Source organism: Sesamum indicum, linkage group LG9 (genome assembly GCF_026168435.1).
Source record: "Sesamum indicum cultivar Baizhima isolate 11 linkage group LG9, ASM2616843v1, whole genome shotgun sequence".
NCBI lineage: Eukaryota > Viridiplantae > Streptophyta > Magnoliopsida > Lamiales > Pedaliaceae > Sesamum > Sesamum indicum.
In genome coordinates, this window is record NC_142665.1 from 5,510,690 (window position 1) to 5,527,501 (window position 16,812).

General features: G+C 33.8%; 2 protein-coding genes across 6 annotated transcripts; both read left to right on the plus strand.

Annotated features, from left to right (window-relative positions):
• The first annotated feature begins 245 nt into the window (after window positions 1-245).
• Window positions 246-3,017, plus strand: LOC105170710 (DHBP synthase RibB-like alpha/beta domain-containing protein). Of its 2 annotated transcripts, none has more exons than XM_011091593.3 (5): window positions 246-409; window positions 579-819; window positions 1,294-1,469; window positions 1,700-1,991; window positions 2,667-3,017. In XM_011091593.3, exons 1-5 carry the CDS (start codon window positions 328-330, stop codon window positions 2,731-2,733), a joined length of 858 nt encoding a protein of 285 aa, XP_011089895.1. In that variant the 5' UTR covers window positions 246-327; the 3' UTR covers window positions 2,734-3,017. The 2 variants fall into 2 exon arrangements, with proteins under 2 accessions (XP_011089895.1, XP_011089896.1); XM_011091594.3 differs by having other exon boundaries at window positions 255-409; window positions 589-819.
• A 6,434-nt stretch (window positions 3,018-9,451) lies between these two features.
• HDS (4-hydroxy-3-methylbut-2-enyl diphosphate synthase) lies at window positions 9,452-16,727 on the plus strand. 4 transcript variants are annotated; one of them, XM_020696672.2, is made up of 20 exons: window positions 9,452-9,607; window positions 10,261-10,503; window positions 10,956-11,113; window positions 11,817-11,923; window positions 12,009-12,109; window positions 12,210-12,286; window positions 12,978-13,097; window positions 13,192-13,422; window positions 13,637-13,753; window positions 13,847-13,921; window positions 14,015-14,092; window positions 14,275-14,334; window positions 14,426-14,488; window positions 14,596-14,740; window positions 14,833-14,971; window positions 15,123-15,200; window positions 15,280-15,439; window positions 15,528-15,626; window positions 15,725-15,829; window positions 16,354-16,727. In XM_020696672.2, the coding sequence occupies exons 2-20, from the start codon at window positions 10,290-10,292 to the stop codon at window positions 16,453-16,455; spliced, it is 2,229 nt and encodes a 742-aa protein (XP_020552331.1). In that variant the 5' UTR covers window positions 9,452-9,607; window positions 10,261-10,289; the 3' UTR covers window positions 16,456-16,727. The 4 variants fall into 4 exon arrangements, with proteins under 4 accessions (XP_020552331.1, XP_011089899.1, XP_011089900.1 ...); XM_011091597.3 differs by having other exon boundaries at window positions 9,456-9,607; window positions 10,258-10,503; XM_011091598.3 differs by lacking the exon at window positions 9,452-9,607 and adding an exon at window positions 9,648-9,808 and having other exon boundaries at window positions 10,258-10,503.
• Window positions 16,728-16,812: the final 85 nt, after the last annotated feature.

Genomic DNA, 16,812 nt, shown 5'->3' on the forward strand with positions numbered 1-16,812 from the left:
TGATTTTCTTTTAGATAAAAAAAGTTGCTTATAACTTCTTTTCTTTAAAAAAAAAAAAAACGAGTTGACAACTTATTTTTAAATTTTAGCAAATTCCTTCTTAGTGGATGATATCAACAAAATTTTAGGGCTTCAGAAAGCATTATGTGATATATTTGAAACTTTGAGGACCAAATTGAGATTTTCTGCAACATTTTTTCTTTCTTTCCTGTTTCTTTTTTCTGTGTGTGTGTTTTCGTCTAACTCGAAAACAATAATATATCTTCCGAAGAAATAGGGTTTCCGCACAATGAGTGTAAGATAAGTGGCAGCAGAGGCAGAAGTCTGATGAAAACAATCATTCCGACAAAACTCACCCAGCCGCAAACTCTGCCCCTTCTTTTCACATCCCTCTTTCAGCAATCCACAGGTGCTCTTCCTATCTATACGTGCACTCTACTGAGCTGGTGGTTTTGTTGAACTAATAGGATACCTGTCCTTTGTTTCTTTTAACCTCCAAGATCAAATTTTATTTGCCTCTCTTAGATATGCGTTGCATGTGTTTGATTAAGTGCTCCTGTGAATCTCTTTACTTGAAGGGGTGCGTAGGCTGCAGTCTGTGAACGCATTCCGAACTAGGAGGGATATTGGTGGTGTGTGTGCGAGGAGGATGGCTTGGAGTTCGGAGAAATATAATGGGACCACTGTGGAGAATCCTAAATTGGGATTGGTGCGGCCAGCGACGAATGAGTACGCTGAAGAGGCGATTGAAGCCGTGAGGGCTGGGCAAGTGATAGCTGTGCCCACTGATACGCTCTATGGCTTTGCTTGTGACGCTTGGTATGTCGTTATCATTGAATTCTTTCTTTGGTTTTTTGAGTGTTACCGTTTTTATGCCATCAATTGTGTGATATTGAACATTCAAGTGCCTTGGTAGGTTTAAGCATTTTTTTTTATTTAAGCTTGAAGAGGAATGAATTTGGGAACTTTTCGCATTATTTATGTGCCGGAAAATCACTGCACGAAGTTGATTAATAAGCCAACATTTATGTTATTCCCTCATTACTTTTTTCACATTTTGTTTCTTATTTATACCAGTAGTTTGATGCACATGGAAGCATACTTGGTTTATTTCTTTCAAAAGTTTGACAGCTAGGCATGATATCAAAAGATAATCTCTGCTCCGACATGTGATTGCAAAATAGAAAGACAACAGGGCATGTTTTTGATCGCTTGTTATGATGAAATTTCAGCTATGTTATAGTTCTAGTTGTGGTGGCTCAAGGTTTTTCTTTGATTGCTAACCTGGTGCAGCTCAATAGAAGCAGTTCATCGGATATATGAGATCAAAGGCCGTAAATATACTAGTCCTCTTGCAATTTGTGTTGCGGATGTTCAAGATATACAACGTTTTGCTACTACTGACAATTTGCCTCATGGGTTGCTTGATTCTCTTCTCCCAGGACCAGTAACGGTGGTTCTAAAAAGAGGTCAGTTAAGCACATTACAGTATGTTTTCCTAATAACTATGGGGGAAGATTTTCACTAAATCTTTTAGGTCACTGAACCTCCTTTGTTATGATCTTTTTTCACTTTTCTTGATGCCCTTTCCACCTTATCACCTGCCTCCAGTTATTGAGGTGAAGTGCAAACAAAATTTATTCAATATCTTTTTTTTCTGGATACAATGTATTCTGAGCTTTGTTGTTAATGTGTTCAGGGGAGACAAGTATCCTTGAGAAGTCCTTAAATCCTGGATTGGATAGCATAGGTGTACGAGTGCCTGACTGTAATTTCATTAGAGTAATTGCCCGTGGTTCCAGAAGTGCCCTGGCCCTCACTAGTGCGAACCTTAGTGGGCAGCCTAGTAGTGTAGATATCAAAGATTTTGAGAACCTCTGGGAGCACTGTGCATACATCTACAATGGTGGTGTACTTCCATCAGGGCGAGCAGGATCAACGGTTGTGGATCTCACTAAGCTAGGACAGTACAAGATTCTAAGGCCTGGGAGGTAACCATCAAAAGTTCTTGTGCTCTTTCTGCCTCTATGTTTCTAGAGTTTTTAGATGAATAAATAAATTAAAAAGTTTGGTGGAATATGTTAAGCATTTGCTAGGAATTGTAGTTCATACACCTTCAAAATTTGTCCAAACAGACGCTTAGAGCTCTCAAAATATTTTAACTTTTCCCCATATCTTAGGCAAACACTTAGCATGGGAACACTAGAAAAGAGTGAAAGATATATATATATATATACGTATATATTTTGAAACTTCCGCTTTTCTTTTTCTTTATTGCTGAATCTTTAGTTGTGAATTGAGAGAATGACCAAATTGTTGAAAACTACGGCATATTTCTTTCTGACAATGCTGGACCTTGTTTCTTTTATGGCTGGACAAAAGACTGTTCTGGACCTTTGTTTGCCTTCAATTAGTTGCTGCTTCATGAAGCAGAACATGAGTTTGAGACTATGGTTGGAGTATAGATGCACTCTTAATATTTATGGGACAACTACCAGCCTTACTGATAATTGAGAAAACCAACTCATTTTCTAAGTATTTGCCCTGAGTGATCTCATGACCAAAAAAAGATGACATGCATACTTAATATTGCTTTGCTGAAGATCTAGCCTGTATACCATATGAAGTTGCCATGCAGTTATTCAGCATGTCTTTTGTATTTGCAGTGCCAAAGACGAGACAGTGGCAATTCTTGAGAGATATGCTCTAGTAGAAGATAGCAGCGCCTCTTGACAAGATTTCTGTTCCACTAAATGTTTCTCTCAGCTTATCAAGTTCTTCTGCAACATGTACAGGCTGCACCATAGACAGTTTATGTTCTGCATCCTGCTGAACAAACATACTAATTTATTCGTGAGAAACTGTTTCTTTTCAACTGAAAAATCCGCTCTATTTTACCCCTGCGCCTCCACGAGGAAACGCAAAGATTATGAGAGGGAGGGAGGGCGGGCTTTTCCGTTGTATTCTTCACCCAAAAATTGGTGGTATGTGAATTTAAAGCATACTATTTCATGTTATTTTGCAGCTTGATGCGAGATATATTTGTCAGTCCTAATAAACTCGGTTATATCTATGATTTTTACAGAAATTAGAAAATATTACATGCATTTTACATGTGTTGAGAGAAGCGTGTATCCCTAGGACGGACTTAATATTCAACCATTATAGCATTTAACTAAATGTTAGAAAAAAGTATCCTCCTACTCTTATATACGACTATGGAGCATTTGAACTATTTTCTAAGTTTTGGTGAAATTTGATCTTATTCAATTTTTAGGTGTTGGATTCAGAGAACAAAGATTATCAAGAAATATAACTATTTAAGAAATTATTTACGAAAAGTGCATCGAAGTCGCAAAATAAATTTATTATAAAAATTGAATATTTACATACAGGTTAAATATGTTGGTATTTTTTTCAAAATTTAAAATTTCTTGTTCAAAAGTTCGTTTGTATGTTCAAAAAGTACATTTTAAATAATCAGAATTGATTAGTTTTAGTTGATAGTTCTCTAAGATTAGTGTGAAGCAAATTGTAACTTTATTATCTTTTGTAATATATTTATATCCCTCACTTTCAAATTCTTACTTTAAAATAATTGATTGTTTTAATCGAAAGTATACTTCTATTTTTTGTTTAGTTTGTATGATTAAGCATGATTGGTTTGTGAATTAGGGTTAGGCCTTATTCTTTGTTTGGTTCACATTATTAAAGTATGCCATAAATTTTGGGCCTAAAATCTAATCCCTTAAAATGATGGACTAGAAATTCATTTTCATAACCAAAAGAAATGACACAGACTATAAACCTTTGTTTGGTTTCATTTTTCTGGGGATCTTCGAGACGGCAGAAACACATTCAATATCCGTCTGATTTTTTTCACATTTATCTGTGTGAATTTTTAGTTTTGTACTTTCTATTTATAATATATATAAATACATATATATATAATATAATATAAAGAAGATATAATTTGATAATGAACAGTGATTTTTGTCTTAAAAAAACACAACATTAAACATACAAGACCTATATATGCATATATATAACTATCAATATATATAAAAGAGACATGATTTACAATAATTTGACAATGAACAATAGTATTTGTCTTCCAAAATACAACATCAAGCATACAATATTTATTTTAAATTAAATCATCTCTAAAAATAAATCCAAACGTTCGCAAAACAAAACACCCAAAAAATGAATTTAAACACTATGAAAAATTTTTAGAACCAAAAGAAAATTAAATTATCTTGTTAAAATTGTAAATATAAGTTCAGAATTTTTCATTTTTTCTTATAGAATTTTATCATGTCCATCATTTTATTTATTTATTTTTAAACATTAATAATAAGTTTGAAAATTTTGAGAAAAATTACAAAATTGGACCTGTATACGTAGGAGGGTAACAAAATTAGTCCTATAAGTATTGAACTGACAATTTTGGTCCTGTAAGTTTTAATTTAGTAGCAAGTTTTGTCCTTTCGGCCAAAAATTAGCTAGACAAATTGGGATTTAAGGTTCCGACTACCAACTAGTCTCAACTTAAATACATGGCGTCTTACATTGCTACTGACGTGGCGTGGGGCATGGATGTGGCGGGGAGCTGAGTCCATGGAGGAAGATGATGACAAGGAGTTGAAAGAGGGAGGAGTTGATGATAAACAAAGGATATCCAAATGCTCAAAAAAATGAAGAAAATTGAAATGATCGTCGGCCGAGCTTTCCAATTAGGGGGGGGGGGGGGTGCTGGAGGTGAGAGGACACTAGACAATAGAGAATTGAAGGTGAAAAGTTTAAAAATAGATGATGCAAAAATAGTATTGGTGAGACCTAACCAAAAAGTTGATAAAAAAAGATGAGAGATGGTGCATTAGGATTGTTGGAGGATAGCGAAACTTTTGGAAGAGGTTCGGTGTCATGGGTCTAACAGTAGCCAGCAAATCGACGGAGAAAGCAATTACATCTTTCTCACTTGATTTATACATTTTTTCCCTCTCCCACTCTACATTAGCATTCATGTAGGATGCTGATTGTGTAAGTAAATTCCAATTGGTAGTCGAAATCCTAAACCCCAATTTGTTCGGTTAAAATCGTACAATTTTTGTCGGAAGGACTACATTATCACTAGATTAAAATTTATAGGACTAAAATTACCAATCTAATGCTTACAAAACTAATTTTGCCACCCCTATAGATATAGGACCAATTTGCAATTTTACCAAAATTTTATATAAAAATGTGTACAATGTCTATGCAGATTCTTGAAAGTAGTAGCACCCTATTTGATCCGTAGCTTGTGGATCTGCATCATACTTAAATTAAATCCATTTGTAGTATAATAATAGCTTTGAGTAAATTACAAGTTTCTCCTCACAACATAGATAAAAATATAAATATAAATAAATAAACAACAAGTGTCATACCAAATACCCAAACTTAGGATTTATTTGGTAAAATATATGCAAATATTTTGAAAAGTTTTTTTACTGTCTTTTTGAATAGTGAAAGAATGAAACAACAAAGTCAGGATTTCTAATTGTGTCGTGACCGTAATTGCAATAACACATAACATAGAGAGAAATTATAGCTCCTACCTTATTTGATCACCGTAAATTAATTCCACAATAAATAACTATTGTACTTTTTTTTTTTTATTTCATTATCGTCCAATCGTAATAACTACGATATATCCATTATTTGGTTCGAGCAATTATTATTTATTTGGTTTATTTACTATATTTTTTTTTTGAAGTTTTTGGACTAAATATAATGTGTTGATGTATCAATAATGCATTAAACTTTTTAGATAATTTTATTTTGGGGATATCAATAATGCACTAAACTTGGGATAATTTAATTTGAAGGGAGAAGGTAACATGTGTTGGGGGTGGGGGTGGGGGTGGGGGCACATGTTCCTCGAGGACAATAAACAAAATATTCAACTTTGGCTGCTTTCGCTCTAACGTGTGTTCTGCAACCACAAATGAGCTCCACATTTTTGTTATTATTATTATTCCCATCTACTCACAATCTCCCATGAAAACTTACTACTATTCTCTCTTTAATTTCATTATAGCTGAGGTTAATTACCGATAAATAAATTCAAGTTCTATCATATATATATATATATATATATATGTATTTGTCTCGTTGTTAGTCAAATTGATGTATAACTCAGTATATCAAGATAAATTATTGCAATTTATTTATCATCATTAATCAAAATCTTTTATAATTGTGTATCCAAATTTTAAAAAAGTTATTTAAGGTCAAATTTATTCATAAAATGTTCATGTGATTTGAATCGAGTTAGGGCCAGATTGGTACGAACAGATTAAAATAGTCGTGGGTCTTGTACCATTTTTGATATTATTAAGAAGTTTAGGAACATTTATGTTATTTAAAGGTACCATTATGTAGTCCCACATAAAATTTATAGGATGTACAATAACGACAATTTCAAACAAATTAGCTTTTTGTTCACAATTTTTTAAACACTTACGGTACGTTCTAATCATAATAATAGTAAAAAATTACATTCTGCCGTGGATGATCATACCCACAAAAGATCTAAATCGATGGGGCGGATTGTTTTTTCAGACTTGTTAGGCTGCGAAAATCAAGTAATTCATCATGCAATTTTCAAATAAAGTTTTTTTTTTAATTTTTTTTTTCTCGAGATCAAAGTCCAAATTCCACGTTCAAATCAAAGACTAAAAACTTAAATGAGTAGAAAATTGGGAAATGAGAGGCGCCGTCGGCCAAAGGTGCAACATTTGAAACGTATGAGGACTAATTTAATATAAGTTATAACTGCGCGCGAGACCCGCATGTTGCTTACTATAATCCCTTCTCTCTGCTTTCTATCTTTTCAATAATTTTATTACCAACAATTAAATTATTATTTCTTTTTATTACAATCACATATCATTTTGATTTTATCTATAATGTTTACTATATACTACTTTAATAACCGTCGAGCTTCAATATTTCAAAATTTTAAAAACTCCCATTTGAAATAATTCGAGAATCTTCACTAAGTTCGTTCAGATTCAATTTAACTTGTGTTACAAAGAAATCGAAGAGCCCACGGATTCTTTTGGTACAAATAGTAACATCTAATAGGGCTAATAATGGAGTTCTTTTTTTCTTTTTATGAGTTGATTCTCATTAGATTCCATCCTAACTTTTTACTAAATGCATGAAATAAAAAAGAAAAATAGAATGGGTAATCCATTTAGAGAATGGTGGTTGGACTGTGATGTGTGATGTTTACTAAACCTTGACCTACCAAATATTAATATTAATATTAATATTAAATAAAATATATGAGCTGGCTAACTTGTTGCTGTCTTGGAAATTAGAGAAACAGCTTTCCAAAATAGTTAAAGGGGTGTTTGCAACACATTTTTTTTTTTTGTGGTAAAAAAAGAAATTGTAAGATAAACATTAATAAAAATTGAAATATTCGAAAATATAAATAAAAAGTGAAAAATAATTAAACTTGAAGTATTTTATAATTTTTACAGAAAATCACGAAAGTTGGTAAGAAAATATGTATGAGATCGATTTACGTAGTTTAAAAATAAAAGTCAAAAATCAAAACTATTAGTTTCACCCTAAACTAAAGAACATTTATTTTAAATCTTTGAAAATGTATCTTTTTTTCTTTCTTTTTCTTTTTTTTGTGTTGCAGTAAGTCTAACGAACATAAATATAATGTTTTTTTTTTCAGAACACATTTATCTAAGAAAAAAAAGGTGGTTGTTTGCACGTCTTTAATATTTGAGGAGGACGAAAAAGTATTTTTTTAGTGAATTATTAGGCTATATTTGAATTGACAAATTTAAAATGATAGATTTTGAATCCCCATTATAATATATTTTTTTTTAAAAAATCTTTTAGTTCTAATTTTAAGTATATTTTGTTAATAATCGATAAATTTCAAATTCTTGTAGTATAAAGTTATGTGGAGTCCAAATTTTCAAATCATTCTCTCACATTAAAATCTAGCAATCCAAACACAGTGTTAATTAATTTAATTAAAGGATCTGCATAGCATACAAAAAAAAAAAAAAAAATTCTTTTCATTTGGTAGAAACTTATCTAAATTGAAATTCCTCTATTGAATTAAACTAATTAACATAGTCATCATATTAAAAGATTGTGGGTTCGAATCCGATAAATATAAAATATATATTTATTTTTATAATAGTTTTTTATTTATTTTTAAATATATTCATTGACTTGAAATTATTTAAATATTAATTAATTTTTTAATTTAAATATATTGAATGATGTAATAAAATACATTTAATCAACCAAAAAAAGAGATTGATAAAAATAAATATTTTTTTTAAAATAATGAATGAAGAGAATACTTAATAAAATGATTGAATTTTTTTATCGTATTTACAACTCTGTCAATAATTAATTAAAAATATAAAAATATATGTCAAAGGAAGTAATAATAATAATTATACGATAGGAGACAATTAAGGGCACTTATATTAAATTTAACCCCAAATATTTTACTACACTAAGTCTAAGAAATATAATTATTTTATGTAATTTAATAATCTTTTATTAATAATAATAAATAAATTATAATAACTTATTTCATATAATGAGGAATACTTATATTGTATTAATATATCAATAGGATTAATAATAATAAATAAATTATAATAACTCAGAAAATATAAATTGAAAGTGGAAAACAATTAACAAATCAGCACACGGCCCTCGTGCGGCTGAGAGTTTGCAGTCAGCTTCCGGCGGGACTAACGGAATATCCCAACCAGCGTTAACTATTTCTCCTGATTCTGTTTTGCGGTTGAGTCCTTATACTCTTACAAATTTCTACAATTCTCCACATTCAAAATTGATGATACACTTGAACCTCCTTGCCATGACTTCCTCAATTTTTTATTTGCGTCTTGATGTAGTCATTTATTTCTGTCTTATTTATTACAAGAGTCTTCGTTTTGTTTGACCAATCAAGTTGTCAATATATTTAAATGATTATTTATGTAAAATTCTTTCAAATTTAGCATTTATATAGTAGATATGGAAAATAAATTTTATATCTATTCCTAATCATCAATAAATTCAAATGATTATTTATATAACGTTCTTTGAAATTCGGCAAATATAATAGAAATAAAAAATAAAAATTTATGTCCGTTGTCAATTGCTGTAATTTCTAAATTCATTTTAACTAAGATATCACAAATTTATCTATCATCGATCTTCATTTAATGTGAAATGATAGTACACATTTACAGTGGATTTCATTGCAATCTTATGTATATTGACATTAATTACAAAATTTTGATGATAAAAAGGAAAAAAAGAACACCAAAAAAGATTATTATAAAGATAAAACAAAAAAATGGAAAGTCAAAGTGAATAAAACCTAAGTGAAGGGGCACAAATATAATAAACTATAAACATTGTTTTTACTGCAGAATTGTGGGTTGAAAGTCTTTGTAAGCATTTGTATGGCTACTAATATAGGAGAAGCAGAGATGCTCAGGCGTTGAATTTTTATCTGTGCATCACTCCGGGAGTAGCTCTCACCAAACCTATATTTCTTGTAAGTATAAAATTCTCAATTCGGCTTCATTTGTTTTTCTGAATTTTTGTTCCAAACAGACCGTCTCAGGTTCCAATTCCATCCGCCACCACTTCTCCCCTTCCCTTTCTTCTCAGTTTCTGTTGTTGGAAATTCTGTTGAAAGTTTCATCTCCGTTGCACCCTTCTTCTATTAATTTTCTTTCTGGGCTTATAGCTCTGAGTAAGTTGCTAGCTTCGTTGGTTAAGCCTGTTTTTTCTAGCGATTCAAGCAATTCATGAATGTGTAAATCTTTGTATCACTTTTTTGTTGGCTTTTTAACTTCATTTTTTGAGGGAGTTTCATTGAAGATGATTCTTGATTTGTTTATCGAGCGCCAGTTTGAGTTCTATTTTGGTGTTTGACTTTTTGCTTCTCCTCCTCCTCCTCCCCCCCCCCCTCTGGTTTTGTTTTGGGTTCTTTTGCCATGGGGCGATGCGATCAATTTGAATGTAACCCGATTGATAGTTTTTCAAGAGGGCATCAATTTTTGCATTGTTTAGTTTGACCATTTCGTTTATCTGGTTTCTTGCATCCGAACTGGGTGGTTTTATGTTGCATTAACTCCGTGTTTATGCTAAAATTATTCCTGTGTGGATAACTATTTCTTATTGTTTTCCCCCTGAATTTAGCAGGGTGAAGTTGAACCTTGGTGGTGTTGAAAATGGCAACTGGAGCTGTTCCGGCTTCATTTACAGGTCTCAAAAGCAGGGATCATCAGGGCATCAGCTTTGCCAAAAGTTCTGATTTTGTTAGAGTTTCTGACTTGCAAAGGGTTAAATTTCGAAGAACAAAGATTGCTGTGATCAGGAATTCTACCAACCCTGGTTCAGACACTGTTGAACTTGAGCCTGCATCCGATGGAAGCCCGCTATTAGGTATATTTTGTCTTATTTGCTATGCTGTTCTGCTGCTATTGAGAGGTTCTTGTGATTTGTATAGCCATAACCTACATGTTCGTTTTTAGTGAGGATTGGTCTTGGGTAGTTGTTTGATGTTCTTTGTTCAAATTGATCCGTCTCAGAGAGTTGTTTCATGGCAGAATAAATAAAGAGAAACGAGGCTTATGTGGTTGGTTTTTACTTATTTTCGGTGAAGGAGCTAGAAGGATAAAATGGATGTTCCAGTTTTGCGCATTCTTGTAGAAATTTTGCATGCTTGAGCTAAAAGTGGTTAGGTGATGGAAATTTAATATATCAAATTTCTTGAAGCTGTTGCTGTTCTTCCTGAATCTTGTCTCACAAAGATGAAGATGGATACTTTATTAGAACCTTCCCATTATTTTCCTTACTCATGTTAAATGTTTGATTCTTCAAAATTTTGAATGCAGTTCCTAGACAGAAATACTGTGAATCCATACACAAAACTATCAGGAGAAAAACCAGCACAGTGATGGTCGGCAATGTTGCTCTTGGTAGTGAGCATCCCATCAGAATTCAAACAATGACCACAACAGATACGAAGGATGTAGCTGCTACGGTTGAACAGGTTCTAATATTGTCTTAAACTTCTTATGTGGAGATTGAGATGTTCTACTTTTAAGTTTTGATGTTACTAGTTCATTCCATACAAAGTTGACTTGGTAATTGCTGGAGGAATCTGTTGGAAGATAATTTCATGGTGGTTGTATCTTCCGAATATTCTCCATATTAGGTGTGCCACAGATGATCATGGAGTAGTCCGACCATCATCTTGATGGAAATGGTCGGATTGGAGTTCGGTGTCGGAGTGATGGGTTGGCAAATGAAGAATTGAGGATCCTCTTTCTAAAATATTTTATCGGGGTTAATCTCTAGAAGAACCATGCACTGCATGTTTACCATGGACATCTTTAAACAATCAAAGCTAACTCTTCAATCTATCATCCTTGGCAGTTGACAAAATTTGTTGAACTGCTAAGATTCCGAGAATTTGCACTTTTTCTTAATCCCAGGAATTTGTCATTTTTGGAGCGAAAGAAAGGACTGTAACTGGGAGTGAGTACTGCCAGAACTTTAGCAATAAATACATAACTTTGTTTCACCAGAGAGGAGCTTCCCAACTATTGTTTAGATATGTTAAATGAGTATCATCTTGTTAGGCTTCCAGCTTTATCAAAAATAAATATATCACTAATGTCCTTGTAGAATTAGGATGTTTGTTTGAGTATTACTTTTATATATGTATCATAAAGTAATTGTTGTATTTGCAGGTGATGAGAATAGCAGACCAAGGAGCAGATATTGTCAGAATAACTGTACAAGGAAAGAAAGAAGCAGATGCATGCTTCGAAATTAAAAATTCTCTTGTTCAGAAGAAGTATGTGTTTTAGTTGATCCACTTGAAAATTTGTGATCTATATTAACTTTAAGCATATTCACTCATTAATTCATTAATTATGCAGCTATAATATCCCGCTGGTTGCCGACATTCATTTCGCCCCAGCAGTTGCACTGCGAGTAGCTGAATGCTTTGACAAAATTCGTGTTAACCCAGGAAATTTTGGTATCTAATTCACGACCATACTCTTCCCTGGTTTCTTTCCTTTCTCTTTGCAGGAAAAAGATGGTTCAGAGGTTTAATTTACTCAAACGAATGATTTCAGCTGACAGGAGAGCTCAGTTTGAGACACTGGAGTACACAGAAGAAGATTATCAAAAAGAACTTGAGCATATTGAGAAGGTCAGCGCCAGACATAGTTGCTTTGCTATTTCAACTTGACAAGACCAGCTATGAGCTTGAAACCGGTGTAGATATATTCTCATCAAATTGAATAAGAATTCCAATTCATTGATTTTTATTCTAATTTTTCCTGTAGTGATGTCATGACTATAGTACTTGCATGTTGTGGGTACAAGAGAAGATCCTCCTCAGGAGACTAAAAGCCCTACATAAATGATAATTCAAATTTATTATAACTTCTTCCTGTAATCTGTTTTTGTTTATATTTCACGCCAGTTTTTCGTGACATTATATACCATATGACTTGGTCTCTGAAATGAGCCAAAAATTTAACATGGTGAAACTTTTGCATATATAATATTTGTACACTTAAAGCTAAAGGTATGGACTTTGCATCTTTTGTTATATTTTTCTCGTCTGCATGACAATGGAGTGATAAAGTATACTTGAATTAGCATCTTGAATTCTGTATGCCAAATGTCATTTCATTACTTAAATTAAGGACTGATAGTATATGTGATTGTTCTCTTAAGATTGCTTTAGTCATAAACCCCTGGCAAACCCCTGAAGGCAAAGACTAGGCGTGCACTTTTTTCTATGATAACATGGTTTTGGTGCAATTTGATTTGTTCAGTAAAAATGGGGCGGTAAGTCTTTTAGGCGTTTCTTATGTTTATGTTTGTACTTTCAGGTTTTCACTCCACTGGTTGAAAAATGCAAAAAGTATGGGAGAGCAATGCGCATTGGGACAAACCATGGTAGCCTTTCAGATCGCATTATGAGCTATTATGGGGATTCACCCAGGGGAATGGTAAGTAGCTACTTCAATACTTGACGCAGAGCTCTGTACGCGTTGGTACAGTTATTCCTTCCTATTTACGGCTTCAAAGTTGACAATGTAACAGGTTGAATCTGCATTTGAGTATGCAAGGATTTGTCGGAAGCTGGACTTCCATAATTTTGTATTTTCAATGAAAGCAAGCAATCCCGTGGTCATGGTCCAGGCATACCGCCTTCTTGTAGCTGAAATGAATGTTCTAGGATGGGATTACCCATTACACTTGGGAGTAACTGAAGCTGGTGAGGGTGAAGATGGACGCATGAAATCTGCGATAGGTATTGGGACACTTCTTATGGTATGTCCTTCAGTCCCTATTAAATGTATTTAATGGGATTTTGATACAGTTATCCTCCACTAATAATCTTAGTTCTAATATCTCACTAAAAATTAGTCATTTGAGGACATTACATGTAGTATATATCTCAATCAAGAATTTCTCAGCCCTTCTAAGATACTTGTAAAGCTTTATTTTGCACCTGTGGGGCTCAAGATATATGTTACTCTTGCAGGATGGTCTGGGGGATACCATTCGTGTTTCACTAACTGAACCTCCAGAAGAGGAGATTGATCCCTGTCGAAGATTGGCAAACCTTGGTATGAGAGCGGCTGAGCTTCAGAAAGGAGTGGTATGGTCTGCAACATAAATAGCTACTATTTTGCTTAACTTGCACTCTTCACTTGGCAAAAATTAAGGGTTTCTTATTATTGACAATGACCAGGCACCATTTGAAGAAAAGAACAGACGCTATTTTGATTTCCAGCGTAGAAGTGGTCAATTGCCATTTCAAAAGGAGGTCAGACAATGATTTCTTAATGCTGACTGTTTTATCCATCTAATATATTTTCAGAGCCTCAGAACTAATTATTGTGACTTGTTCCTGATACAGGGTGATGAAGTTGACTATCGAGGTGTACTTCATCGTGATGGCTCAGTTTTGATGTCAGTTTCTCTGGATCAGTTGAAGGTCTACTGCTATGCTTTTAGATACTTCTATGATTATATCATATGTTGAATAAGAAGCATAGTAGATTGTCTTCTGTTCCTTTCTTTAGACTATCATTTTTCTTTCTTTCTCTATTTCTTGATTTCCTTAAACAATTTTTTTGTATGATTTAAGCTCTGACAATTCAATATTTGGTTCCATAGGCACCCGAACTTCTATACAAGTCTCTAGCAGCAAAACTTATCGTTGGAATGCCATTTAAGGTATACCTAAGGGTCTTTCAATATATGAAAAGTTTCTCTTGATTTCTCTGTTGGAAACCTTTTTGTTGAAGAAAGTTCGATACCGATGCAGGATCTGGCAACTGTTGACTCGATCTTGTTGAGAGAGCTTCCACCAGAAGATGATAAAGATGCCGTAAGCCTACTTTCATTTGCCCTTTATATTTCTATGTTTTGCTACAAATTTCTCTTGTATTCCCTTGTCGTAAGAATAACTTGATCATGTTTCATGTCTATCACCAGCGGCTAGCTCTCAAACGTTTGATAGACATTAGTATGGGAGTTATAACTCCTTTGTCTGAGCAGTTGACAAAGCCATTACCCAATGCCCTGGTTATGGTAACTCTCAAAGAATTGTCTACTGGTGCTCACAAGCTTCTCCCTGAAGGTGGGCAGATTGTCCTAATACTAGAAATATTATTAATCCACCAAATTACCGAAATGGTCTTTGTGGATGCTGACCCGGTGATCCCCATTCAGGTACACGTTTGGTAGTCTCTGTACATGGTGATGAACCTGAAGATGAGCTAGAAATTTTGAAGAGTACTGATGCGACAATGATTCTTCATGACCTACCATATACAGAAGAGAAAACTAGCAGAGTTCATGCTGCAAGGAGGTGCATGAATCTCCATTTCAAAATCTAAAATTTCTTTAGTAGAAAGCTTTTGAATTATTGTCTGCATGGCTGCGCTGGATTTCCATATGCATTAGACATTGTTGTCACTTTTTATCCTGCTATCTTCAGTTAAGGGTCTTGGTTGTTGCAGGCTTTTTGAGTATCTTGCAGAGAACTCCTTGAACTTTCCAGTAATTCATCATATACAATTCCCTAAAGACACTCACAGGTACATCAAAACTAACATCTGTTTGCTCAGTTGAGATTAAGTACTCTTAATGACATTCTTCTTTTTTGTGCATCGACAGGGACGATTTAGTCATTGGTGCCGGGACCAATGCAGGAGCCCTTCTGGTAGATGGACTTGGAGACGGTATCCTACTGGAAGCCCCTGATCAGGACTTTGAGTTCCTCAGAAATACGTCTTTCAATTTGCTACAAGGCTGCAGAATGAGGAATACAAAGACCGTAAGTATAGATGTTTCAGGAAGAAGCATTTCACATTAATCTAATCTTAGACTACTCATGTATTTCGGTCCTTGTGGAATGATCTCAGGAATATGTATCATGCCCATCGTGTGGAAGAACTTTATTTGATCTCCAAGAGATCAGCGCACAAATAAGAGAAAAGACGTCTCATCTGCCTGGTGTTTCGGTAATTAACTGTCTCCAAGCTCAGTGATTGGCTAAAAGTGCTTTATGCTGGAAGAAAGTTAAATGCATAACCTGTTCATGTCTTGTTTTTCTGTGCAGATTGCCATCATGGGTTGCATCGTGAATGGCCCTGGAGAAATGGCTGATGCAGATTTTGGTTACGTTGGTGGTGCTCCTGGAAAGATCGACCTTTATGTTGGCAAGGTACCTTTATATTTTTCTTCTTTCCTTGTAAATTGCTCTGCAATCAATTTGAAGATTTTAGAGTTTGGGGCCAAAAACTGGACACAGAAAATATACGCAAGGATGGCCTTAGACTGCCTGAATGGATGTTAAATAGGTAACTATGTTGAACAAGACAAGCAGCAAAATAACATTGCCGTTGAACATATACTGCGCTCAAGTAACTTATATCACTTGGTTCCGTATAGATTCCGAGAATTTTTCATGAATTGCTCTGTATATAGCCCAATGCCACTTGTTCTTAGTTCTTCGTTGTCTCACGAGGGAGGGCCTGTGGATATTGATTGGTCAATTGAACTTGTGTAGTGGTGACAAAAGCCTTTTTATACACGAAACAAATGATGATTATAAGAAATACAACGAGAAATTACATAACGCAGAATTGTAAATGTTGAACTGTGTTAACCCCTGAACAATATTTGCTAGTTCATGGTTCCTGTGTTGCGTCCTAACGGTATGGGATTGACACCTTTTCTTGGTTTCAGACGGTGGTGAAAAGAGCCATCGACATGGAACATGCAACGGAGGCATTGATCCAGCTGATCAAAGACCACGGCCGATGGGTGGATCCACCTGCAGAAGAGTAAGAACAAGTGGAAAAAGGAAAAGGGAAAGAAAAGTTAGGAAAATGCACTATTGTTGTATTTCTTGAGAAGATTTCTGGAGTGAAAACAACACAGTTAAATACAAGGAAACTGCATCATGCAAATCTGCAGTGTGCCCAATGTGTTTAGTTTCATTTTTCATGTATAATTAGCATTGTAGTTATACTGGAGTAGTTTCTAAAAGAATTCCCAGTTGAATTTATAAAGATTACAAACTCGGAAATTGCACTGAAATAATATTTTGATATTGAAAATGACTTGCAAATATATTATCTTAATCTACAACTATTTCAGCAACAATTTACATTGTTTATAGATGATATATGTATGTATTCATTT